This window comes from Molothrus aeneus, chromosome 30, assembly GCF_037042795.1.
Source record: "Molothrus aeneus isolate 106 chromosome 30, BPBGC_Maene_1.0, whole genome shotgun sequence".
Taxonomy (NCBI): Eukaryota; Metazoa; Chordata; class Aves; order Passeriformes; family Icteridae; genus Molothrus; species Molothrus aeneus.
Window position 1 is genome coordinate 2,282,322 of NC_089675.1, and position 24,212 is coordinate 2,306,533.

The following is a 24,212-nucleotide window of genomic DNA, read 5'->3' on the forward strand; positions in this document are numbered from 1 at the left end:
AGCACCCCCCTCCCCAAACCAGCTTCCCCCACGTCCCCTCCACAGACACGGACACCAAGCACCTCTGAGCACTCGTGTGTGTTTCTGAAACCAATTACAGGGAAATCAGTGCTTTCTACAAAAGAAATTATAACAAATCTGTGGCCCCCACCCCATTCCCCCCCCCTTCCCACCAATAATGGCCGCGGGGGGGGCTCAGCCCACGCCAGGACCCCCATTCGAGGGCGGTGGGCGCCGTATTTACAGGACTGTGGTGACGTGCGGTGACAGCATGGGGACGTTGGGGACAGGGCAGTGGGTGATGCAAGCGTGGTGGAGCAGCCCCCACAGCTCGGGCGGCCCCCGAGGGACCCTCCCCATGGCGGGGGCAGGGCCGGGGTGGCCGCGGTGACCGGGGGCGGGGGGAGATCGGTGCAGAGCGAAGCGAGTGGTGTGAGCCACTCCTCCCGGGGGTCCCATGCAGGGGTGGGGAGGGGGCGGGCCAGGTCCCGGGGGGGGTGAGCAGGCACCTTCCCTTCCTTCCTCGGCTCCGTGCGGGCTGGGGGATGCTGCTACAACCGCCCCCCCTCCTTACCTCCCCTTTTTATCGGGGGGGGCACCCACTGTCCATGGCAGCTGCCCTGCGGACAATGAGCCGACCTGTGATGGGTGGGGAGGACACTGAGGCAGGGCCAAGGCGTGTGTCTGTCCCCAGGCTCCCCAAAACTTCACCGGGGAGTCCCAGGGCATCCTGACCGCCGGGCTCTCCCCTCAACCTCGCTGTGCTTATGGCTGAAATCGTGCCCGGGGTGGGGCCGGGCCAGAGGAAGCTGCCGGTGCTGAGTTCGATTGTCTGAGCACCCCCAGCGCGGGGCTGGGGCGAGGCGGGGAGCGCCCGGGGTTTGGGGAGGGGCCGGTTCCCAGCCGTGCCCTCCCCTGTGCCAGCCCTAGTAGCTGTCCTTGGCCCAGGGCCGGCTGCGCTGCCAGTTCCTGTCGTGGTTGCGCTCGCTCGGGCGCTCGGGCGTGCCGGGGCCGCTGCCGTGGTGGTGCCGGTGGGGCTGGTACAGGTCGGGGTAGGGGTCCCCGTACTCCTCTTCCTCCTCCAGGTGCCTCGAGCTGCGCTGGGACGTGGCCCCCCAAGGCTGGGGCGAGGTGTCCCCCGCCTCATCCGATGGCATCAGGCTGTCGTGCTCCAGCGGAGAGTGCTCGCCCCGCTCCCCCAGCAGCTGCTGGCTCTGCGGGCAGGGCGTGGAGAGGTGGGGGCTGCGTGTGCCCCCCCGGCCCTGGCACCCTGGGCTGGGTGTCCATGGGAAAGAAGCAGGGAGGGGGCTCTGTGCCCCCCCCCCCCATTTCTGGAGCCCTGTGCCAACTGTCCATAGGGAGCAGAGAGGGGGGGCTGGGGAGCTGCATGTGCCCCCCCAACATGGGCACCCCCATAAGGAGCACGGAGTGGGACCCCAATTCTGACCTGTGGACCCCTGTACCAGCTGCCCCTGGGGAGCAGGGAGGGGGCCGTGGGGACAGTTGGGGGGCTGTGTGTGCCCCCCACGCCCTCCCCCGTGTGGCAGTGGCTAGTTGGGAGCAGGGGAGGGGGCATGGGGACAGTGTGGGGGGCTGTGGGGACAGTGTGGGGGCTCTGGGGAGCAGGGAGGGGGCCATAGGACAGTGTGGGGGCTGTGTGGCCCCATCACTCCTATGTTGAGTTCTCATGGGGACAGTGTGGGGGGCTGTGTGGCCCCCCAGTTGCCCCTGGGGAGCAGGGAGGGGGCCGTGGGGACAGTGTAGGGGGATTGTGTGGCCCCCCAGTTGCCGGGGGGGGGGACATGGGTTACCTGCAGGCCTGGCAGGCCGGTGGGTGAGGGCACGGCGTGGGGGGCGTGTGGCGGGTGGTGCGTGGCTCGCCAATAAACCTCCAGGTACTCAGCCAGGTGCTCGCAGGCGTCCTCCAGCTGGTTCTCATCCAGGATCACATCAAAGAGCTCCTGGGGGGGCGGGTGAGAGGGCTCAGGGAGGGCTCGGGGGTCCCCCCAGGCATGCCCAGGGTGGGGGGACGGGTGGCTCACCGGGGGACACTGCACCAGCTTGTCAGCTGCCATCATCTGCACGTTCAGGTGCTTCACCTGGGACTTTCCCCTGGACTTGATGAGGCGCTGCAGGACCTGGGGAGGGGACAGGGGGGTGACAGCACCGCGGGGGGCAGCCAGGCCCCCCCCCCAGAGCCGTGGTGACCCCTCACCTTGGGGGAGGACACCTTGACGTAGACGATGATGGGTGCCAGGGAGGTCTTGGCCAGCTGGGCAGGGTGGTTGATGGTGTCAGCATCCAGCACCACCAGCTGCAGGGACTTGGCCAGCTCGAAGATTCGCTCGATCTCACTCTGCACCTCGGCTGGGGGGACACGGGGAGGGGGCCGTGTGAGGCTGGGCTGGCCCTGGGAGGGGGTCCCTGCACCCAAAGGGGGGAGCCTGGCCCCTCACCAATGCTGGAGCGGGTGGTGGAGCGCTCCAGGATCGCCTGCTTGCCCAGGTTGTTGAGGATGGAGCGCTTGGCCAGGGACAGGTCGGCTGTGATGTGGGTGATGGAGATCCTGAGGGGACACAGGGACGCCGTGGGCACCTGGGGACCCGCAGGCCGTGGAAGGAGGGGGGTTCTGGGTGGGGTGATGCTCTCACCTGCCATCGAATCTGTGCTTGAGGAAGTCGAAGAGAGCTTTCTGCATCATGTCGGTGACCTGCCGTGGGGCCGCCAGCCCGGTGAGCCACGGCAGATGGCACCGGCGGGGAGGTGGCAGCCGCTCAGCACCGTGCCACCGCCCTCGGCCGCGCCATCTGCCCTCTGCCGGCGCACCATGGGCAGGGAAGGGACAAGGAGCACGGGCCACCACCCTGAGGGCACCACGAGGCCACCCTGCATCCCCCATCCATCCATACCTCGTATCCCTTCAGCGAGGGCCCCACCAGCACCACGGGCCGCATGGAGGGCACCACGTCGTAGGGTGGGATGTGTTGCGTCTGCAGGGGTACACGGGGGGGTGTCAGTGCCCTGTGCTCCCACCCCCAGCCTGGGAGAGGTCAACGAGCCTATTCCAGAGAGGCACAGAATCCCGGAGCCCTCCCAGCCCCATAACCAGGGGAAAAAGGGGGCGGGGGGAGGGTCTCTGCTCCCAGCCCACCCCAGAAACAGCCACTGCCTGCAGCCCCCTCCCCAGCACCCCCTGCACCTGGGACTCACCTGCTTCTGCTTCTGCTTGGCTTGGGGAGAGAAGAGACAGAGGTTGGTGACAGTCAAGTGGGGACTCCCTCAGGACACCCACGATTCCCCTGGGCCGAGATCTGCCCTTACCTAAGGAGGGGGGAGGCGATCGCCGGCTCCCGCTGTCGCCGAGGCCCGAGGCATTGCCAGCTCTCCTGGGGAACAAGGGGGTGAGCGGCTGTTGGGGGTCCCAGAGTGGGGTCGGGGGGTCCCATCCCTACCTGGCTTTCTGCTCCTGCTTCAGCCTCATGGCTTCCAGGCGCTGGGGGCTGGGGATGAAGGCGATGTCCCCCCCCTCCTTCACTAGGCGCCCGATCCACCAATCATTGCTGTATTTCTGAGCGAGGACAGGGCAGAGGTGAGAGCAGGGGAGGTGCCTGGCCCTGAGTAGACCCCCCCAGAAACCCCAGCCGACCTCCTTGATGTGCAGAAAATCTTTGGCTTCGAAGTTGATGGCGGCTCCCTGCACCGGGCACTCCTCGTCCAGCGCCCCGCAGTAGCTGACATTGGTGCGCACAGCGAAGGCGACCGGCTTGTGCTGGGGATTTTGGGGGCGATCAGCACCCCTGGGCCCCGGCAGCACCCCCGAGCCGTGCCCTGGGTGTCTCCCCATCCATACCTTGGCCCTCTCGAGCTGCTGCTGAGCCTGGCTCTCCACCTCGCGCCGGGCGCCCTCACGGTCCTCTTCCAGGGACACGTCGGAGTCCAGGGAAGGGCGGCTGGTGTAGGAGTCCGCCGAGCCCTGGGGGAGCGGGGCTCAGTGCCGGGGGGCTGCGAGGGGAACCCCCACAAGGAGGGACCTCGTGCCGAGGCGGTGCCAACCTCGGGAGGGGACCCTGCTGACCCCGTCCAGCTCTGGGGATCCACGCTGGCATCGAGCCGGGTGTGTCAGGTGGCATCACCCAGCACAGCTGCCCTGGGGTGCAGCCCCCACGTGCTGGGCGGGTCGCGGGGGATACCCCCACAGGCTCAGGGATGGGGAGATGACCCGTGTCACGCTGGGATGTGGATCTTACCCCTGTCCCCCCCAACCCACCCTGGGGTGCTCAGCCCAGCACCCCCGGCTCCCCCTCCCCGCCGCGCCGGTATTTACCCACCGCCCGCTGCGCCTGGAACAGGCGCAGAAGCTGCGGTGAAATATTTATAGGTCCCTGAATGTGGCTGAGCCCCCCCCCGAGGCCCCCCGGGCCCTGCCGGGCTGAGCTCAGCGCCGCCCCCCCCCGTTAACCTGCACATCCCACCCCGCTCACACCGGGGGGAGCCCGGACACCCCCTCCAGCCCCCCCCCGGGCAAAATGGATTCCCAGCACAGCCCCCCCCAACATGGCCTCCCCAGCACGGCCCCCCCAGCATCGTCACCGCGCCCCGAGCATCCCCCACCCCCCAGCATCGCCAGGATGGCTCCGCAGCGTTCCGGTGCTGCCCCCCAGCACGACCCCCCCATTATCCCCAGGGAGTCCCCCGGTACAGCATCTCCAGCGAGCCCCCCCCATGCAGCCCCCCCGGCCTGGAGCATCGCCCCCCGCGGGGTCCCCGGCCGCGGGGATCGGGGTTCTCTCCCCGCCTGCTCCCGGTCCCGGTCCTGGCGGTGGCGAGGGGGGGACGAGAGCGGTGGCGGCGGCGAGGAACAAAGGGCCGGGGGCTGGCACAGCAGCACCCCCCGCACCGGGCATGAGCCCCGCACCGGGCACGGCCCCCCCTCCGAGGCGCAGCCCCCTCGTGCGCCATCACCACCCCGGGGGGCGCAGAGCTCCCCCCCGAACCCACCGCGACCCCCCGCGCACGGTCCCCCCGATACCGCGGCCGGTACCGGAGCCGGTACCTCGTTGAGCAGGAAGGTAGCGCTGGAGTCAGAAAACGACATAGACGGGGCGAGCCGAGCCGAGCCGCCCGCGCCCCCCCCCGCCCCGCTCCACCGGCACCGGCTCCGGTTCCGGCTGCGGCTCGGGCTCCGGCTGGCCCTGCCCGCTCCGCCGCCACCGCCCCTCCCCGCCCCTCCCCGCCCCCGCCTCCCACCGCCCCCCCGGGGCTCACGGAGCCGCCCCCGCCGCTCAGCCCGGGGGGGGAGTGGGTGGGTGCGGGTTGGGGGTCGCCGTTCTCCGTTCACGGTGCTGGCGGGGGGTTCCGGCCCCTCTCCGGTGGGGACAGCGAGGGGGGCTGCGCTGGCAGCCGGGAGACCGGAGCGGTCCCGGTGAGGAGCACCCGGACGGGTCACCGGAGCAGCTCCCGGTGCCCCGGGGGGGGAGGATAGTTTGCTAAGAGAGCTCCGGGTGAGAGGAGAGTCCCGGGGCAGCGGGGAGGGGCTGTGCAGCCTGCTCCGGGTTCCGGGGCGGCGGCGGGTGGGTCCCGGTGGGTACCTCCATGCTCCGGTGCAGCGGCTCCGGTCCTGCCCCGAGCCGGCAGCAGCCCCGTCTGCAGGGCGAGCCCTGCGGCGGGGCCGGAGCCGCTCCCGCCCCCCCGCCGCGGCCCCCCCCCCTCCCGCCCCCGAGGAGGGGGGCAGCCACGGGCCCCGGGGGACCGGCCCGGCCCGCCCCGTTACCGGCCCCGGCGGGACGGGCCCGGGACAGCTCACGGCCGGCCCGGGGCCATCGGGGCAGCGCTCGGCGGGGTGGGCGCTTCGGACAGCGGCGGCACCGCCCGCCGACACCGGCACCGGGCACCAAGCATGGAGAACGGGCCCCGGTACCGGGCACATGGCGGGGCCCAGCCGGGCCCTCTCCGAGGTGCTGAAGGGGCCGCGCCGGGTGCTGGGCCGGGTCGCGGGGTCCCCGGGGGTACCGGGGAGTACCGGAACAGGAGGTGCTACCCCACGAGGGACACGGGATGCTCCGGCCGTCCTGCGCCTCCCGCGGCCGCCCCGACAGGAACCCCCCGCCCTCCGCGGAGCCTCCCCGGTACCCGCTCACCGCCGGCGGCCGGGGAGGGGGCGCAGCTCGGGGCCGGAGGAAACCGAAGCACCGGTGGAGGGGCGGCGGGGAGATCCGTGCCTCTCCCGGGCAGCGCGAGGAGCCGGCCCGGTGCCGGTTGAGGGAGCGGCAGGGGAGCCCCGCGGCCCCTTCTACGGCCCCGTCTGGCCCGTTCCCCTTCCGCTGCCTCAGTTTCCCGGGGCCGCCCCCCGCGCCGCAGTGCCGGTGCCCGCCGCCGGCCCGGCCCTGACGCAGCACTCGCTATTTTTAGCCGCGGGGAGCGGCTGTTGCGATGCTACCGGCGCCCGGTGCCGGCGCCCAGCCTCGGTCCCGGGGGAGCGGCGGGGCGGAGGCGGCCCCCGAGCTCCCTCCAGTGCGGAGGTTGGGGTGGGAGACGCTCGCTCCCCACCGTAGCTCCGCGCTTTAATGCGGAGCCGCAGCAGCAGCGGACCCGGGGCTGCCGAGGCTGCCCCGCCCCGGTGCCGGTCTCGGTGCCGGTGTAGGTACCGGTGCCGGCCGCTCACCTGCCTGCGGAGGATGCTGGAGGTGGTGTCGGACGAGGTGCTGCCGTCCGAGCGCTTGAAGCGGCTCTTGCGCTTCGGGAGCCTCCGGGGGCTCTGCGGCGAGAGCGGGCGGTGAGCACCGGGCGGCTCGGCCCCGCCGCGGAGCCACCACCGGCGGCTCCCAGCTCAGCGGTCAGAACCGAACCGGGCCGCACGGGGCCCGCGACGGCCGGGAAGGCTCCGGTGTGCTCACCTGGAAGGAGCCGGAAGCGTCAGGCTGCGCCGGGGCGGACATCCCCGGCGGCACCCACCGGAGGAGCCGCGGGGATCCCGGCGGGGCAGCCCCACACCGGACCGCGGCGCTCCGCGGGGAAGGGCCGCGCCGCCGCCACCGCCGCGCTCCGCATCACACGGGGCCGCCGGGGCGTCCCGGCCGTCCCCGCCCCCGCCCGCCCGCCCCCGCGCCCATCCCCGCGGCGGCCGCTCCGCGCCCCCGCAGCTGGGCAGCCACCGGGAGGCACCGGCAGCGGAGCCTGCCCACAACCCGCAGTGCTGCGGGGACCGGCCGCGCCGTACCGGGCAACGGGAGCCCCCCCCCGGGGCCGCCGCAGCCCTGCCCACGCGTGTGCGGGGATGCGGGAGCCCCTCCGCCCGCATCCCACCGGGACGGCTCCCGCTGTCACCGTGCCCCTTCCACGGTGCCTTTTGCCACCCCCACACCGGGGCATCTCCCCCCCCACCCTCCCACGGGGTTACGCCCCCAGAGACTCCCGCGTGGGGCGGGCGGGGCCGTGGGGGGCTCGCAGCCCCCCCACCCCACGCCCCTTGTCCCCGCCGTGCCCACGGTGTTGGCCGGTGCCGGTGCTGCGGCATCACCGGACCGGAGGAGCAGAACGGGACCGGGGGTGCACCGGGAGCCCCACGGAGCCCCAGCAGGCCCCCCCCTACCCCCCGCGCGGCGGGACTTCCGCGTGGGGCCACAGGGACACGGCCCCGCCGGCGGCTCCTAATTAATGATTAATCAGCGCTCCCCGGGGCCCGGCGCCGCCGCCGCGGCGGGGGAGGGAAGGGAAGGGAAGGGGGGGGCACGGGAGGTTCTGCCACGGGGGGAGGGCAGGGCCGGTGCCACGGACACGCGTGGGGGTACCGGGGATGGGGAGCGCAGTGAGGGGAGGCCCCTGTGCCAGGGTGGGCGTGAGGGTGCGTGGAAATGGGGGGGGTCTGCAAAGGGGGTGTGGGTGTGCAAATAGGGGGGGCTGTGAGTGTGTAAGGGGTGTGTCAGGGTGTGTTTGTAAACAAGAGGGGCTGTGAGTGTGTAAGGGGCGTGTGCAAGGAGGGCTGTGAGTGTGTAAGGGATGTGTCAGGGTGTGTGTGCAAACAGGGGGGGTGTGAGTGTGTAAGGAGGGTATCAGGGTGTGTGTGCAAACAAGGAGGGCTGTGAGTGTGTAAGGGACGAGTCAGGGTGAGGGTGCGTGTAAGAGGGGCTGTGAGTGTGTAAGGAGGGTGTAACGGGGGTGTGCAAGGGCTGTGTGTATGAAGGTGGGGGCGGTGTGTGTAAAGGCTGTGTATGTGTAAAGGTGAGTGTGCAAGGGGTGGGTGTACGTGTGCGTGCAAGGCAGTGTGTGTGAAATGTGTGGGGTGTGGGTGAGGGGGGTGCGTGCCCCCGTGAGCGTCTGTGTGTGTGCAAAGGGTGAGTGTGCAAGGGCTGCGTGTGCAAGGGCTGCGTGTGTGCACCCACACCTGCATGCACGCCTGCCGTACCTAAGGGGCTGCACAGGTGTGTGAGCACGGGGATTCGCGTGTTTGCACACACATATCGAGGGGTTTATGTGCGAGTGCATAACGGGGCTGCCTGAGTGTGCAAGGGCGTGTAAGTGTGCAAGGAGGGTGTGTATGTGCAATATCTGTGTGCAGCATGGAAACCGTGTGTGCAAGGGTTTGTGTGTGTGCGTGTGCAAGGGGATGAGTGTGCGTGTAGGGGTGAGTGCAAGGCGGTGTGTGCACGCCGCGGGTGTGCAAAGGGATTCGCGTGCGTGAGAGTGCAACGCGCGTGTGCCAGGGTGTGCAGTGCGTGCGTGTGCAAGGGGGGCACGGGGATGTGCCCGGGGGCACTGGGGTGGGTGTGCAAGTGCCACACTCGGGGGGGTTGTGCGAACCCCCGCCGCGGTGTCCGCGCTGTCCCCGCCATGTCGGTGCGTGTGTCCGTGTCCGTGTCCGTGTCCGTGCGCGTGTGCGCAGCCCCGGGGGTGCGAGTCCGCCCCCGCCGCTCCGGGCCGTACCGGGCCGTTCCCGCCGCCGCCGCTGCGCCTTTAAGGCCGCCCGGCCGGGAGCGCCCGGGAGCGGATCCGGGCGGGGGGGGGGAGGGGGGGCGGGCACCGGCCGGGGCGGGCCGGGGCTGCGCGGCCGCGACCGGGACCGGGGCCGCCACCGCCACCGGGGGCCCGGCCTGGGCGCGAGATGGGGCGGCGGGAACGCGGCGCGGCCGCCGTGTAGGAGCGGGCGGCGGCGGGGCCGTGGCGGGGCGCGGGGCCCCGCGGCCGGCGGCGCCGGAGGCGGAGGTGAGCGGGGCCGCCCGGGCGCACCGGGAGCGGCGGGAGGGGCTGGGGGGGGGTGGATCGGGGCGGCGGCGGCGTCGGGGATCCGGACCGGGACCGCGATCGGGACCGGGACTGGAACTGGGATCGGGGCGGGGGGGCGACACCGGGCTGGGCCCCCGGGCGGCGGGAGCGGTGCGGCCCCCGGGGGGGGTCCGGTGCGGCGGGAGCTGCCGGTGCGGTGGGAGAGTCCGGTGCGGCGGCCGGAGGGCGCTGGTGGGTCCCGGTGTCCGGGCCGGGCTCGGCGGGGCTCCCGTGCCCGGAGCGGGGAGGGACGGAGGGGAGGAGGGAGGCGGCCGCCACCACCGGGGCCGGCCCTTCCCGGTGGCCGTTCTCCACCGCCGCTGGCCCCGAGCAGGGACCGGCTGCCACGTCCCGGCTGGTTCCCGGTGCCCCGGGGCGGCCGTGCCCGGTAAAACCCGTTGGCCGCCGTTCAAGACAAACAGGGCCGGGACGCCCGGGTCGGTCCCAGCTTTGTCGCAGGTCGCTGCACCGGGAAGGGCGGGCTCGGGGCGGCCTCGGCAGGGCCACGCACCGGGCACCAGGACACACTGGGCACCGGGACAACGGGAACCCGACACCGGGAACCCGGCGCTGCGCACCAGGATTCTGGCACCGGCCACCCAGCACCGGGACTTTGGGGCACCGGGAACCCAGCACTGGCCGTGCCCACAGGGCCCATGGGGACAGAGGGAGAGCTGAGCTCTGCATCCCCAGGATGGTGGTGGGGACATCAGAACCCTCCACTCCTTGCACGGCCTCGCACCCCCGTGGACACCGGGGCTCCTGTTGGGGTGTCAGGGTGGGGGGACCAAGCCCTGACCCCTCCTCGGTGCCCACAGCATGTCGTGGTTCAGCGGCATCCTGGTGCCCAAGGTGGACGAGCGGAAGACGGCATGGGGGGAGCGCAACGGCAAGAAGGGCCCGCGGCCCCGAGCCGGCCTCTGTGGCCCCCGCTACATGAGCTGCCTGCAGGACCCTGAGATGGAGCGGGGCGCGGGACCCCCCCGGGGGCTGCGCTGCACTTGGCAGGAGGATCACTACGGCAAGAAGGGGCCCGCGGGCGATCTGGGACTCAAATCTGTGGACGCGGGCTTGGAGGACGGCGAGGCCAAGGGGCCGAAGGGAGCGGCGGGACATGGGGGGCGGCTGTCGGCCGGCGAGTGCTGGCGGCGCCTGCTCCAGGTTTTCCGCTCCAAACGCTTCCAGTCGGCCAAACTGGAGCGGCTCTACCAGCGCTACTTCTTCCAGATGAACCAGAGCAGTCTGACGGTGCTGATGGGAGTGCTGGTGCTGGTTTGTGGGGTGATGCTGCTCTTCCTCTGCCTGCCCGGTGCCCCCCACGTGCCGGCGGCCGCCGCGCTGGCCGGTGCCACGGCGCTGTTCCTGCTCCTCATGGTGCTGTGCAGTCGCAGCGCTTTCCCCCAGGACTACATGTGGGTGGTGAGCTACGTGGTGCTGGGGCTGCTGGCCGGGGTGCAGGCGCTGGGGACGGTGGCCGTGGCTCCCCGAAGCGCTGCCGAGGGGGTTTGGTGGAGCGTTTTCTTCATCTACATCACCTACACGCTGCTGCCCGTGCGGATGCGGGCGGCGGTGCTGGCCGGGGTCCTGCTCTCCGCCCTACACCTCGCCATCGCCTGGCACCGCAACGCCGCCGACCCCTTCCTCTGGAAGCAGGTAAGGGACACACCTGGGAGGGGCTGAGCCCCGCGGGGTCCCGCCCTGCTGTAGGTGGGACCTCCCATCCCCGAATCCCGCTCGGCAAATTTGGGATATTTTTTCTTTTTTTTTTTTTTTTTTTTGCACTTGGTGGAAAGTTCTAGATGCAGGAGGGGCCCCTTGGCTACTCGGGGATGGGGGAGGTTCCGTGCTGGGGTCCCGTAGTGGGGTGGGATGGGCTCCTCACCCCGGCACAGACCCACCATTGTGGGCTGCACAGGAGGAGGGGGCACCCACAAAGCCCCCGTTGTAGGGTTGGCGGAAACCCCCGAGGAGGGACGCGAGTGCAGGGCACCAGGGCAGGGGAGTGGCCGTCACCCAGGGGGGCTGGGACACTGCCAATGTCCCCAGTGTCCCCTGTCCTGCCTCTCTGAGTGCTCCCGGAGGGGTGCTGCTTGCACGGGGGGTGCAGAGGGGTCCCCCATCCCTTGGGCCGCGTGTTCCCAGCCCCAGCAGCTCCCCCTCCTTGAGCAGAGCCGCTCGTCACCGTCACCCTCGCCCTGCCTGGCCGGGGCCAGGGCCACGTGCTGTCCCCGCGGGGCACAGGGCGAGGAACACAATGACATCCGAGGCCAGCGGGGTCACGGGAAGGGCCGCCCCCCCTGGAGAGGGTTCACCCTTTCAGGGCAGGAGCGATGGGGCTCCGGGGGATGCGATGGGGCCGGGGAGGGGATGTGAGGCCTCTGCTCCCAGTGTCCCAGTGTGCTGGAGCGCTATAAATAGCCCTGGCCCCGGTCCCGGGGGATGGGGGACGGGGGAAACCGCAGCTCCCTCCGCAGCCATCTCCGCTTTCTGACTTCCTCTGCTTCCCGAGGGCGTCCCCATGACCCCCATGCTCCAGGACCCCATGCACCCCTGCCCCCTGTATCCTCAGATCCCCCCTGCTCTGGTTTTTACATCCCCATGTTCCCCCTGCCCTGGCTCTCCAGGTCCTCCACATTCACCCTGTGCATGTCCCCTGTGTCCCCAAGTCCCCTCTGCCACCCTAACCTGTGTCCTCAGGCCCCCGTGATCCCCCTACCCTGTGTTCCCTTTGCCCCACCTACACTGTGTCCCCATGTCCCCTTTGCCCCCCATCCTGTGTCCCCAGGGCCCTGCATCCCCTATTCCCTGGTTTCTCACAGCCCCAAGTCCCCCATGTCCCTTGTCCTGTTTTCCCATGTCCTTTGGTGCCCCACATCTCCCTGACCCTGTCCCCTGAATCCCCCTGACCCTGTGTCCCACAACCCCCCTGTCCCCCTGCCTCGAGCCCCCATGTTCCCATACCCACACCCCCTTCTTAGCAGCACCCCCCATACCAAAGCCAAGGTTCTGTGCTGCAGAGAGGGTGGCAGAGCTGGCTGGGGGTCCTTGGGTGGTCTCACTGAGCCCACCTCGCCCCCCTAGCTCAGTGCCAATGCCCTGATCTTCCTCTGCACCAACGTGTCCCTTTGCCCCCCATCCTGTGTCCCCAGGTCCCTGCATCCCCTAATTTCTCATAGCCCCAAGTCCCCCGTGTCCCTGCAGCCCCCTTGCCTTGTTTTCCCATGTCCTCTGGTGCCCCACATCCCCCTGACCCTGTGTCCCTGAACCCCCCTGTCCCCCTGCCTTGAGCCCCCATGTTCCCATACCCACCCCCCCTCTTTGCAGCCCCCTCTTCTCCCCTTAGCAGCACCCCCATACCAAAGCCAAGGTTCTGTGCTGCAGAGGAGGGTGGCAGAGCTGGCTGGGGGTCCTTGGGTGGTCTCACTGAGCCCACCTCCCCTCCCAGCTCAGTGCCAATGCCCTGATCTTCCTCTGCACCAACGTGGTGGGGGTCTGCACCCACTACCCGGCCGAGGTGTCGCAGCGCCAGGCCTTCCAGGAGACCCGTGGCTACATCCAGGCGCGCCTGCACCTCCAGAGGGAGAACCGTCAGCAGGTGGGACGGGGGGTCCCGGGGGTCCCCGTGCTGAGCTGGGGGTCCAGCAGCACCCCCTGACCCTGCTGATGGCACGGCTGTGGCTGCAGGAGCGGCTGCTGCTGTCAGTGCTGCCACAGCACGTGGCCATGGAGATGAAGGAGGACATCAACACCAAGAAGGAGGACATGATGTTCCACAAGATCTACATCCAGAAGCACGACAACGTCAGGTACTGTGGGGACAGGGGTGTTATGGGAGAGCTTCGGGGGAGGCATCACCAGGGTGCCATGGGGTGCTTGAGGGTGTCATAGGGTGCTTGGGGGTGCCATGGGGTGCTTGAGGGTGTCATAGGGTACTAGGGGGTGCCATGGGGTGCTTGAGGGTGTCATAGGGTACTAGGGGGTGCCATGGGGTGCTTGAGGGTGTCATAGGGTACTTGGGGGTGCCATGGGGTGCTTGAGGGTGTTGTAGGGTGCTTGGGGGTGCCATGGGGTGCTTGAGGGCGTCATAGGGTGCTTGGGGATGCCATGGGGTGCTTGGGGGTGCCATGGGGTGCTTGAGGGTGTTGTGGGGTGCTTGGGGGTGCCATGGGGTGCTTGAGAGTGTTGTAGGGTGCTTGGGGATGCCATAGAGGGTGCCATGGGGTGCTTGGGGGTGCCATGGGGTGCTTGAGGGTGTCATAGGGTGCTTGGGGATGCCATGGGGTGCTTGAGAGTGTTGTAAGGTGCTTGGGGATGCCATGGGGTGCTTGAGGGTGTTGTAAGGTGCTTGGGGATGCCATGGGGTGCTTGAGGGTGTCATAGGGTGCTTGGGGATGCCATGGGGTGCTTGAGAGTGTTGTAAGGTGCTTGGGGGTGCCATGGGGTGCTTGAGGGTGTCATAGGGTGCTTGGGGGTGCCATGGGGTGCTTGAGAGTGTCTGGGGCAGCGTGGGGGCCTTCCTCAGCCCGTGCTCTTCCTCCTGGCAGCATCCTCTTTGCGGACATCGAGGGCTTCACCAGCCTGGCCTCGCAGTGCACGGCCCAGGAGCTGGTGATGACACTCAACGAGCTCTTTGCCCGCTTTGACAAGCTGGCTGCGGTGAGTGGAGGGGCTGGGGGACTTTGGGGGGGTCCTGGAGCCCTCCTAACCTGCTGGTGCCCCCCAGGAGAACCACTGCCTGCGCATCAAGATCCTGGGGGACTGCTACTACTGCGTGTCAGGGCTGCCAGAGGCGCGCGGGGACCACGCTCACTGCTGCGTGGAGATGGGCGTGGACATGATCGAGGCCATCTCGTGAGTGGGGCAGAACTGGGGGCTGTGCCCGTCCCCAGTGCCACCACAGCTTGGGGGGCTGCACCTGACCCTGCTGTGTCCATCTCCTGGGCTGGCACATCACTGGTGCCACCATAGCTTGGGGGGCTGCACCTGACCCTGCTGTGCCAGTCCCCAGTGCCACCACAGCTTGGGGGGCTGCACCTGACCTGCTGTGCCTGTCCCCAGTGCCACCACAGCTTGGGGGGCTGCACCTGACCCTGCTGTGCCTGTCCCCAGTGCCACCGCAGCTTGGGGGCTGCACCTGACCCTGCTGTGCCAGTCCCCAGTGCCACCACGGCCTGGGGGGCTGCACCTGACCCTGCTGTGCCCATCCCCTGGGCTGGCACATCTCTGGTGCCACCACAGTTTGGGGGGCTGCATCCAACCCTGGTGCTGGTGTGTCCCCAATGCCATCACAATGTTGGGGGATGGCATCTCCTGGGCTGGCATGTCCCAAGTGCCACCACAACCCTGAGAAGCTGTGTCTGGTACTGGTGTGTCCCTGCTGCCACCACAGCTTGGGGGACAGGTCCCATTCCTGGTGCTGGCACATTCCCAGTACTCACCAGTCTGGGTCACAGTGCCTAGGGGTGCCATAGGGTGCTTGGGGGTGACATGGTACCATGAAGGGTGCCAGAGGGTGCTTGGGGGTGTCAGGGAGGGTGCCATGGGGTGCTTGAGGGTGCCATGAGGTGCTTGAGGGTGCCATGGGGTGCTTGGGGGTGCCATGGAGGGTGCCATAGGGTGCTTGAGGGTGCCATAGGGAGCTTGGGGGTGCCATAGGGTGCTTGAGGGTGCCATGGGGTGCTTGGGGATGCCATGGGGTGCTTGGGGGTGCCAGGGGTGCTTGGGGGTGCCATGGAGGGTGCCATGGAGTGTCCAGGGGGTGACACAGTGCCGGTGCCATCCACAGGTTGGTGCGTGAGGTGACGGGGGTGAACGTGAACATGCGCGTGGGCATCCACAGCGGGCGCGTTCACTGCGGCGTGCTGGGGCTGCGCAAGTGGCAGTTCGATGTCTGGTCCAACGATGTCACCCTCGCCAACCACATGGAAGCGGGCGGCAAAGCCGGGTGAGCCGGGCAGGAGGGGCTGGGCTGGGCTCTGGGTAGGGGGTGCTGGGCAGGGAGGGCTCAGCACCTTCATCCCCCCATCCCCAGGCGCATCCACATCACCTGGGCAACGCTGCAGTACCTGAACGGGGACTACGAGGTGGAGCCGGGCCACGGGGGCGAGCGCAACGCCTACCTCAAGGAGCACAACATCGAGACCTTCCTCATCGTCGGCTGCAGCCAGAAACGCGTGAGTTGGGGGTGGTCTGAGGAGGCAGCAGGGGCGTGGGAAAGCTGGGGTCACCCCCCTCATGGCCGTGTCACCCTGCAGAAGGAGGAGAAAGCCATCCTGGCCAAGCTGCAGCGCACTCGTGCCAACTCCACCGAGGGGCTGGTGCCACGCTGGGTGCCCGAGCGCTCCTTCTCCCGCACCAAGGACTCCAAGGCCTTCCGGCAGATGGTGAGCAGCCCTGGGCAGGGGATCAGGCACAGGGAACCCTCACCACAGTGCTATCAGCCCCTTGCTGCCCTTCCGTGGCTGCCAGTGGCTTCCCCAGCCCTGTCCGCAGCCCTCGTGGCTTCCTCCACTGCCTGCGGGGCTCAGGGAGTTCCTGGGTGGCCCCTGGTGCTCAGCAGACACTGGAGATCCTCCTTATCTTCCTTGTTCTCACCAGTCCTGGGCACCCTCAGGGGTCTCCCATCCTCACTGGTGTTAGACACACCCCCTAGACCCCTCCCTCCTCCCTTTGCAGAACCCTGGGACCCTCTTGTCCTTGCCAAAAACCCTTGGGGACTTCTCCTGCCCTATTTACCCCTGGAACCCTGTCCCCCATCCTGGGTGACCCTGGGGTGGTGTCCCATGTCCTTGTCACTCATGAGGGTTGCCCCCATCCATGCCAGTGTCTCTGACACCTCCCTTGTGTCTCCCAGGGCATCGATGACTCCAGCAAGGACAAGTAAGTGTTCCATGCTGGGCTGCTGGGGGGGTCATGACCAGCCCCTCCCTGGGGCAGAGCTGGGGGGCCTGGGAGGGTCCTGACCCCCCCCATTCCCCAGCCGTGGTGCCCAGGAGGCCCTGAACCCTGAGGATGAGGTGGATGAGTTCCTGAGCCGGGCCATCGATGCCCGCAGCATCGACCAGCTCCGCAAGGACCACGTCAAGAAGTTCCTGCTCACCTTCCAGACCCCTGAGCTGGAGAAGAAGGTTGGGGGGCCCTCTGTTCCCTTTGTTCTGGACCCACTGTTCTGGCTGTCTCTTGAAGTCCCCTCTGCCCTGGCCCCATCAGCATCTTTGTCCTCCCTTCTCTCCTGCATCCCTTGGGGTCTTCTCTGTGCTGCTTTCATGGTCCCTCCACCTTCTCAACCTCATCCCCTTGGGTTCCCCCTGTCCCCTCTCATCCTCTGGGATCCCCTTCCTACATCCCATTCCCTGCATCCCTGGAGTCCCCCCCATGCCCGTCCATCCCATGCCCCAGGGTGTTCCTGTGCCCCTTCTCCCCACCCTCTGGGGTGCCCCCCTTCCTCTCCATCTCATTTCTTGCATCCCCTGAGGTTCCCCATTCCCCTCTATCCCACCCTTTGGGGTTGCCTCTGTCCCCCTGTATCCCATCCTCTGGGATGTCCCCAGTCCCCCTTCATCTGCATCCTTTGGGGTCCTCCCATTTCCCTCCATCCTGTCCCCCAGGTTCCCCCCATTCACTGGTGTCCCCTCAGTCCCACCTCCATTCTTCCCCTGGGATCCCCCTGGGGTTCCTGGGGTCCCCCCTGTCTCCATCCAACCATCCCACCTCCCCCTGTCTCCTCAGTACTCCAAGAAGGTCGATGACCGTTTTGGTGGCTACGTGGCCTGTACCCTCCTTGTCTTCTGCTTCATCTGCTGCCTCCAGATCCTGGTGTTCCCCCAGTAAGTGCTGCAGCCCCCCCAAATACCAGCTCTGATCCCCCCCCAACCCCATCACTCACGTCCCACCTCTCCCCAGCTCCTCACTGATGCTCGGGGTCTACGTCAGCATCTTCATCCTCCTTGCTGCCATCCTCTTCATCTGTGCCATCTACTCCTGCGTCACTGTGAGTACCTGAGGGCTGGGTGAGGGTTTTTGGGGGGCTCAGCCACGCCTGACAGGCTCCTTGGTGCCCCCCCAGCTCTTCCCCACTGCCCTGCAGCAGCTCTCCCGTGGCATCGTCCAGTCCCGTGCCCGCAGCACCGGCATCGCCGTCTTCACCATCCTCCTCGTCTTCATCGCTGCCTTCGTCAACATGGTAGGGTCACGGGGGTCTGGGGGGTTTTGGGGGGCTGTGGGGCACCAGCTCACCCCTCTGGCCCCCCAGTTCTCCTGCAGCCGCGTGGCCCTGCGGGACTGTGCTGCCCGTGAGCTCAACGTCACCCCCGGCTCTGTGGGGCCCTGCCAGCTCCGTGCCCTCAACTTCTCCCTGGGCACCGCCGTGGGCTCCTGCCACGGGGACGGGCTGGCCTGTGACTTCCCTGAGGTGAGTGGCCATGGGCACCGCCTGGCACAGGGCACGGTTCCCACAGGGGTCCCTGCTGGTGCCAAGTCCCCCCTGGGTGCTGGCAGAGGGTCTCCATGGGTGCAGCGTCCCCAAGGATGCTGGCACAGGGTCCCAGAGGGTTCAGTGTCCCCCCATGCTGGCACTGGGTCCCCATGAGTCCAGTGTCCCCAGGAATGTTGGCACGGATCTCTGTAGGCTTTGTGTCCCCAAGGGTGCTGGCAGAGGGTCCCCATGGGTGCAGTGTCCCCAAACATGCTGGCACAGGGTCTCTAACGATGCAGGTGCTGGAATGGGGTCCCTGCAGGCACTGTGTCCCCAAAGATGGTGGCATAGGGTCCCAGAGGGTTCCGTGTCCCCCATAGTGCTGGCACAGGGTCCCTGAGGACACAGGGATCCCTGCAGGCACCGTGTCCCTAAGGATGGTGGCACTGGGTCCCTGAGGACGCAGGGTGCTGGAATGGGGTCCCTGCAGGCACTGTGTCCCTAAGGATGCTGGCACTGGGTCCCCATGGGTGCAGTGTCCCCAAACATGCTGGCACAAGTCTCTGTAGGCACTGTGTCCCCAAGGGTGCTGGCACTGGGTCCCCATGGGTGCAGGGTGCCAGCACAGGGTCCCCACACACACGGGGTGCTGGGACAGATTGCTCAGGTCCAAGGTCCTCAGTGGGTGCTGGCACTGAGCCCTTGAGGTTGCTGGGTGCTGGCACAGTGTCCCCAGGGGTGCAAGGTCCCTGTGGGCGTGGGGAGGTGCTGGGATTCCTGGGGTGCTGCAGGAGTTCCAGGGCTGCTGCAGGGTTCCCAAAGGTGCCATTCAGTGTTCCCAAGGTGCTTCAGGGGTTCCTGGGATGCTGTCTGGGGTCCCTGGGGTGCTGCAGGGTTCCCAAAGGTGCCATTCAGTGTTCCCAAGGTGCTTCAGGGGTTCCTGGGATGCTCTCTGGGGTCCCTGGGGTGCTGCAGGGTTCCCAAAGGTGCCATCCAGTGTTCCCAAGGTGCTGTAGGGGTTCCTGGGATGCTCTCTGGGGTCCCTGGGGTGCTGCAGGAGTTCCTGGGGTCCCCAAGGTGCCATTCAGGGTTCCTGGGGTACCATCCATGGTTCCTGGGTGCCATCTGGGGTTCTTGGGGTGCTTCATTAGTCCCGTGGTGTTGGCTGGTGTTTCCAGGGGTGCCATGTGGGGTTCCCAGTGTGCTGCAGAGGTTACTGGGGTGCCATCAGGGATTTCCAGGAGTGCCTGCTGGTATTCTCAGGGGTGTCTGCCAGTATTCCCAGGGTGCTACAGGGGTTCCCAGGGTGCCATCCAGCATTCCGGGGGTGCTGCAGGGGTTCCTGGAATGCCAGTCCTGGTTCCTGTGGTGCCATCAGGGCGCTGCAAAGATCCCAGGGGTGCCATGTGGTGTTCCTGGGTACCACCTGGTGTTCCTGGGGTGCTGCTGCATCCCACCATGTGCCCCCCAGTACTTCAGCTACAGCGTGGTGCTCAGCCTGCTGGCCTGCTCCGTCTTCCTGCACATCAGCAGCATCGGGAAGCTGCTGCTCATGGTGGGCATCGAGGCCACGTTCCTGCTGCTGGTGGAGGGGCCTCACGCAGCTCTCTTTGACAATGCTGACCTGCTGGTCCTGGCCAACGCCCTGTGAGTGTCCCCAGTCCCCCAGGGGTCCCCACATTGGAGCTGTGTCCCCACCCCACTGACACCTGGCTCCTGTCCCCACAGGCCACCCTTCAACATGACCCAGGGAGAGTGGTGAGTGGGAAACTGGAGCCAGTGGGGCTGTGAGGGTGGGCAGAAGCAGGAGGGTCCCTTGGGGGTCTGGGTACAGCCTCGGGGTCTCTGGTGTGGGTTCAGCTTTGGGGTCTGGGTGCAAATCTGGGGCTCCTTTGGGTGGGTGAGTGGATCTTTGGGGTCTGCCACGCAGATTTAGAGTGCCTGGGATGGGAAGGTGAATGTTTGGGGTCTTGGATGCAGCTGTGGGGTCCCTGAAGAGGGTGAACGCATCTTGGGGGTCTTTGGGGTGGATCTTTGGGGCCTGAGTGTAGGTTTTGGGTCTCTTGGATGAGTGGGTGAATCTTTGGGGTCTGGGTGCATGTTTGGAGTTCCCTTGTGTGGGTGACTGGGAACTTTGGGCTCTGAGTGCAGATTTGGCATCCCTGGAGTGGGTGGGTGGATCTTTGGGGTCTGGGTGCAGGTTTTGGGTCTCTTGGATGAGTGGGTGAATCTTTGGGGTTGGGTGCATGTTTGGGGTTCCCCTGGGTGGGTGAGTGGGAACTTGGAGGGGTCTGAGTGCAGATTTGGTGTCCCTGGATTGGGTGGGTGCATCTTTGGGGTTGTGTGCATGTTTGGAGTCACCTGTGTGGGTGAGTGGGAACTTTGGGCTCTGAGTGCAGATTTGGCATCCCTGGAGCGGGTGGGTGGATCTTCGGGACCTCTGGGTGCAGTTTGGGATCTCTGGGTGGGCAGGGACAGATCCCCCAGCCCACCTCAGGGGTCCTGGGGGTCCTGCAGCCCAGCAGAGGGGAAGGTGGCCCTGCGCTACGTGACCCCCGTGGTCCTGGCCGTGTTTGCCCTCGCCCTGTACCTGCACGCGCAGCAGGTCGAGTCCACCGCCCGCCTCGACTTCCTCTGGAAGCTCCAGGTAGGACCAAGGTGTGGGGGGCTGGGAATGACCCTTTTCCTGCATCCTGAGACTGACCGCCCTTCCTGCACCCCAGAACTGGGGTAGTCATGGGACAGGGACCAATCCAGGGCCAGGACCAACCCTGCCCCCACAGCCTGACACAAAGGTGGCTGCAGGGCTGGGAGCAACCCCCTCTCTACACCCCAGCACTGGGGTGACCACAGGGTTGGGAACAACCCCCTTTCCCTGCACCCCAGCACTGGGGTGACCATGGGGATGGGACCAACCCCCTCTCCACACCCCAGAACATGGGGCTGGGACCAAACCAAGGACTGGGGTGACCATGGGGCTGGGAACAATCCTCACCCCACACCCCAGGACTGGGGTGACCATGGGGATGGGAGCAACCCCCTCTCCACACCCCAGACTGGGGTAATTATGGGGCTGGGATCAACCTCAGGACTGAGGTGACCACAGAGCTGGGACCAACCCTTTCCCTGCACCCCAGCACTGGAGTGACCGTGGGGTGGGGACCAACCCCAGGACTGGGGTGACCGTGGGGCTGGGACCAAACCAAGGACTGGGGTGACCATAGGGATGGGACCAACCCTCTCTCCACACCGCAGGACTGGGGTGACCGTGGGGCTGGGACCAAACCAAGGACTGGGGTGACCGTGGGGCTGGGACCAACCCCCTTTCCCTGCACCCCAGCACGGGGGTGACCATGGGGATGGGACCAACCCCCTCTCCACACCCTGCTGCCAGGGTGGCTGTGGGGTTCCTGTGGCAGCTCCCACCTGGCTCTGTGCCCACAGGCAACGGGTGAGAAGGAGGAGATGGAGGAGCTCCAGGCCTACAACCGGCGGCTGCTGCACAACATCCTGCCCAAGGACGTGGCCGCGCACTTTCTGGCACGGGAGCGGCGCAACGACGAGCTCTACTACCAGTCCTGCGAGTGCGTGGCCGTCATGTTCGCCTCCATCAGCAACTTCTCCGAGTTCTACGTGGAGCTGGAGGCCAACAACGAGGGTGTGGAGTGTCTGCGGCTGCTCAACGAGATCATCGCCGACTTCGATGAGGTGCTGGGGTGGGGAAGGGGTGAGGGGGTGCATGGGGGTGAAGTGCACAGGGATGGGGTGCGAAATGGGATTCATGGGGTGCTGGAGAGGCTGTGGAGCAGTGGGGATGAGGTTGTGGTCCAGGGAATGTGGTCATGGAGTCATGGGAAGGCAGTGGAGCAGTGGGGATGAGGTACAGGATGTACTTCACCCTTGGAGAAGCCAAGGAGCAGCTTTCATGGAGCCACAGGAATGGGTGCAGGGCATTGTGGAGCAGCATGGATGGAGTGCACAAGGATGAGGCGCAGGAAGATGGGGTGTGGGAGAGGCTGTGGAACACCAGGTTTGGGGACAGGGTGCAGGAGATGGTGGGCACGGGGTGCTGGAGAAGCTGTGGAGCACCATGGATGAGGTGCAAGATGGGAGGCACCAGGTAGGAAGAGCCTGCAGAGCACCATATTTGGGACAGGATGCAGGAGATGGTGGGCACAGGGTGCTTGAGAAGCTGTGGAGCACCATGGATGAGGATGGGGTGCAGGGGTTGCAACAGCCACAGGTTGCAGGAGAGGCTGTGGAGCACCATGGATGAGGATGGGGTGCAGGGAACATGGACATGGATTATGGAGCACCATGAATGAGGTGCAAGATGGGAGGCACCAGGTAGGAAGAGCCTGCAGAGCACCATATTTGGGACAGGATGCAGGAGATGCTGTGCAGGGGGTGCTGGAGAGGTTGTGGAGCACCATGGATGAGGATGGGGTGCACAGGATGTGGTCATGGGGTGCTGGAAAGGCTGTGGAGCAGTGGGGATGAGGTACAGGATGTACTTCACCCTTGGAGAAGCCATGGAGCAGCTTTCATGGAGCCACAGGAATGGGTGCAGAGCTGGAGAGGCTGTGGAGCAGCATTGGTGGAGCCACAGTGCAGGTGTAGGAGGTACTGGAAACCCATGAAACAGCATTGACGGAGCCACAGGAGGGGGTGCAGGATTTGGGGTACCCATCCCCCTGTCGAGGTGCTGTGGGGGTGACCCCAGCCCATCCCCCAGATCATCAGCGAGCAGAAGTACCGGCAGCTGGAGAAGATCAAGACCATTGGCAGCACCTACATGGCGGCCTCGGGGCTCAACGCGGCCACCTACGACCGCGAGGGCCGGAGCCACATCGCGGCGCTGGCCGACTACGCCATGCACCTCATGGAGCAGATGAAGTACATCAACGAGCACTCCTTCAACAACTTCCAGATGAAGATTGGTGAGCCCTTGCACGCCCCTTGCACGCCCCTCTGCACCTCCAGCCATCCCACGCTGTTGTTTGTGGCTTTGTGGTGGCGGCTCTTGCACCCCTTTTTCCTCTCTCACCTCCCTCCCTTTCCCAATCACCTTTTCTTTTTCCCTTTCTTACCCCATTTTCCTCACACCCCTTTTCCTTTTATACCCCCTTTTCTCCCCTCCTGCCCTTTTTACCCTCTTGTACCCCCTTTTCACCCCTCACCCGCCCTTTCCCCTCACCCTTCTTTTCCAATCTCTCCCTTCTTTTCCAATCTTACTTTCTCCCTTTCCCTTTTCCCTTCTCACATCCCCTTTTCCCCCTCCACATTCCTCTTCTCCCTGTCACTCTCTCCTTTTCCAAGCTCACCCCCACACCTTCTTTTCCCCCCTCACTCCTCTTTTTCCCTCTTCCCCAAGTGTTTGGGTCATCCCTGACTCTCAACCCTGTCCTCCCCAGGCCTGAACATGGGCCCAGTGGTCGCAGGAGTCATCGGGGCTCGCAAACCCCAATATGACATTTGGGGCAACACCGTCAACGTCTCGAGCCGCATGGACAGCACTGGGGTCCCCGACCGCATCCAGGTCAGTCAGGGGTGGGAGGGACACAGGACACCTGCCCAGAGACCCTCAGTGTCCCCTCCTTACCCCTGTGTCCCCCCCCTGCAGGTGACAACAGACCTGTACCAGGTGCTGGCGGCCAAGGGCTACGTGTTGGAGTGCCGGGGGCTGGTCAAGGTCAAGGGCAAGGGGGAGATGACCACCTACTTCCTCAATGCGGGCCCTGGGGGCAGTTAGGGGGGGTCCCCGTGGTGTCCCCCCATGCCAGGGACTCCCCCAGCCTGTGCCGAGCTCCGGCAAAAAAAAAAAAAAAAAAAGGAAAAAATCCCCAAATATATTAAAAAAAAAAAGGGAGAAATGGACACAAGGAGGTGGTTGGGGGGTGTGGGGAGGTAACCCTATGCCCCTCCTCCGTGGGTGTTTTAGGGGGTGTTTCCCAGCCCTGCACCGGGGTGTTTTTTGTGGGAGGGGGTCATGGTAACCCCCCATCCCTTTGCTCAACCCCCCATGTGCCAAAGAGGGGAGATGGGCCCCCCGCCCCCCAGAAAAGGGACTGCAGGGGGTTTTGGGGGTCCCCAGCCCCCTCCATGTGCCAAATTGAAGTGCCGCCTGCGGGGGTGGGGAGGCGCAGGCCCAGCATCTCCGCAGCCCCCTCACCCCCCGGGGGTCCCAGCTCCCTCCGGGGGGACTGTGGCGGGGAGGGGAGGGGGGAAAGACCCTCCCCCTTTTAAATGCAAAAAAACCCTAATGAAGTGACTTTTTTTTTCTTTTCTTTTTTTTTTTTTTTGGAAGCAGTTTTGGGGAGGGGGGGGCTCAACCCGGGGGGAGTGGGTGGGGGGGGGGGGCACTGGTCCCCTCACCCCCAGCGCAGACCTGAGGTACTTTGTCCTTCGTGTGTACAGATAAATTATATATAAAACACTTTGGATACGAGCTGTGGCCTGGCCTGTGGGGCAGGGGGGCGTACGGGGCTACCGGTTGGGAGGGGGGCTCGGGATCCCAGGGGGGGAAAATACCGGGAGCCGG

The 24,212-nt window shown here is 66.8% G+C and overlaps 2 protein-coding genes across 4 annotated transcripts; one reads left to right on the forward strand and one right to left on the reverse strand.

Moving 5' to 3' along the window:
* Window positions 1-63: 63 nt before the first annotated feature.
* Window positions 64-7,047, reverse strand: CACNB3 (calcium voltage-gated channel auxiliary subunit beta 3). 3 transcript variants are annotated; one of them, XM_066567802.1, is made up of 14 exons: window positions 6,894-7,044; window positions 6,662-6,754; window positions 3,851-3,973; window positions 3,647-3,769; window positions 3,453-3,568; window positions 3,322-3,386; window positions 3,211-3,230; window positions 2,910-2,990; window positions 2,652-2,710; window positions 2,457-2,566; window positions 2,216-2,367; window positions 2,043-2,138; window positions 1,812-1,961; window positions 64-1,214 (listed from the first exon to the last, which is right to left on the reverse strand). In XM_066567802.1, the coding sequence occupies exons 1-14, from the start codon at window positions 6,933-6,935 to the stop codon at window positions 927-929; spliced, it is 1,518 nt and encodes a 505-aa protein (XP_066423899.1). In that variant the 5' UTR covers window positions 6,936-7,044; the 3' UTR covers window positions 64-926. The 3 variants fall into 3 exon arrangements, with proteins under 3 accessions (XP_066423899.1, XP_066423898.1, XP_066423900.1); XM_066567801.1 differs by having other exon boundaries at window positions 3,453-3,769; window positions 6,894-7,047; XM_066567803.1 differs by lacking the exons at window positions 6,662-6,754; window positions 6,894-7,044 and adding an exon at window positions 5,054-5,185.
* A 2,098-nt stretch (window positions 7,048-9,145) lies between these two features.
* ADCY6 (adenylate cyclase 6) lies at window positions 9,146-23,952 on the forward strand. The gene is made up of 22 exons (XM_066567764.1): window positions 9,146-9,198; window positions 10,077-10,911; window positions 12,704-12,853; window positions 12,943-13,064; window positions 13,803-13,914; window positions 13,982-14,109; window positions 15,044-15,202; window positions 15,290-15,431; window positions 15,513-15,641; window positions 16,112-16,137; window positions 16,238-16,385; window positions 16,987-17,084; window positions 17,161-17,248; window positions 17,324-17,440; window positions 17,510-17,668; window positions 19,143-19,318; window positions 19,400-19,429; window positions 20,189-20,318; window positions 21,116-21,379; window positions 22,407-22,611; window positions 23,086-23,210; window positions 23,295-23,952. The coding sequence occupies exons 2-22, from the start codon at window positions 10,078-10,080 to the stop codon at window positions 23,421-23,423; spliced, it is 3,471 nt and encodes a 1,156-aa protein (XP_066423861.1). The 5' UTR covers window positions 9,146-9,198; window position 10,077; the 3' UTR covers window positions 23,424-23,952.
* Window positions 23,953-24,212: the final 260 nt, after the last annotated feature.

What these genes read in the sequence shown, in the direction of transcription:
- CACNB3 (XM_066567801.1), bottom strand. Translation starts at nt 6,935, where the DNA reads ATGTCCGCCCCGGCGCAGCCTGACGCTTCCGGCTCCTTCCAG. An exon ending in TCAAGGTGTCCTCCCCCAAG is followed by an intron (nt 2,139 to 2,215) that starts GTGAGGGGTCAC and finishes TCCCCTCCCCAG; the next exon opens with GTCCTGCAGCGCCTCATCAA. An exon ending in AGCTGGTGCAGTGTCCCCCG is followed by an intron (nt 1,962 to 2,042) that starts GTGAGCCACCCG and finishes CCGCCCCCCCAG; the next exon opens with GAGCTCTTTGATGTGATCCT.
- ADCY6 (XM_066567764.1), top strand. Translation starts at nt 10,078, where the DNA reads ATGTCGTGGTTCAGCGGCATCCTGGTGCCCAAGGTGGACGAGCGGAAG. An exon ending in GCTTTGACAAGCTGGCTGCG is followed by an intron (nt 13,915 to 13,981) that starts GTGAGTGGAGGG and finishes GGTGCCCCCCAG; the next exon opens with GAGAACCACTGCCTGCGCAT. An exon ending in TCGGCTGCAGCCAGAAACGC is followed by an intron (nt 15,432 to 15,512) that starts GTGAGTTGGGGG and finishes GTCACCCTGCAG; the next exon opens with AAGGAGGAGAAAGCCATCCT.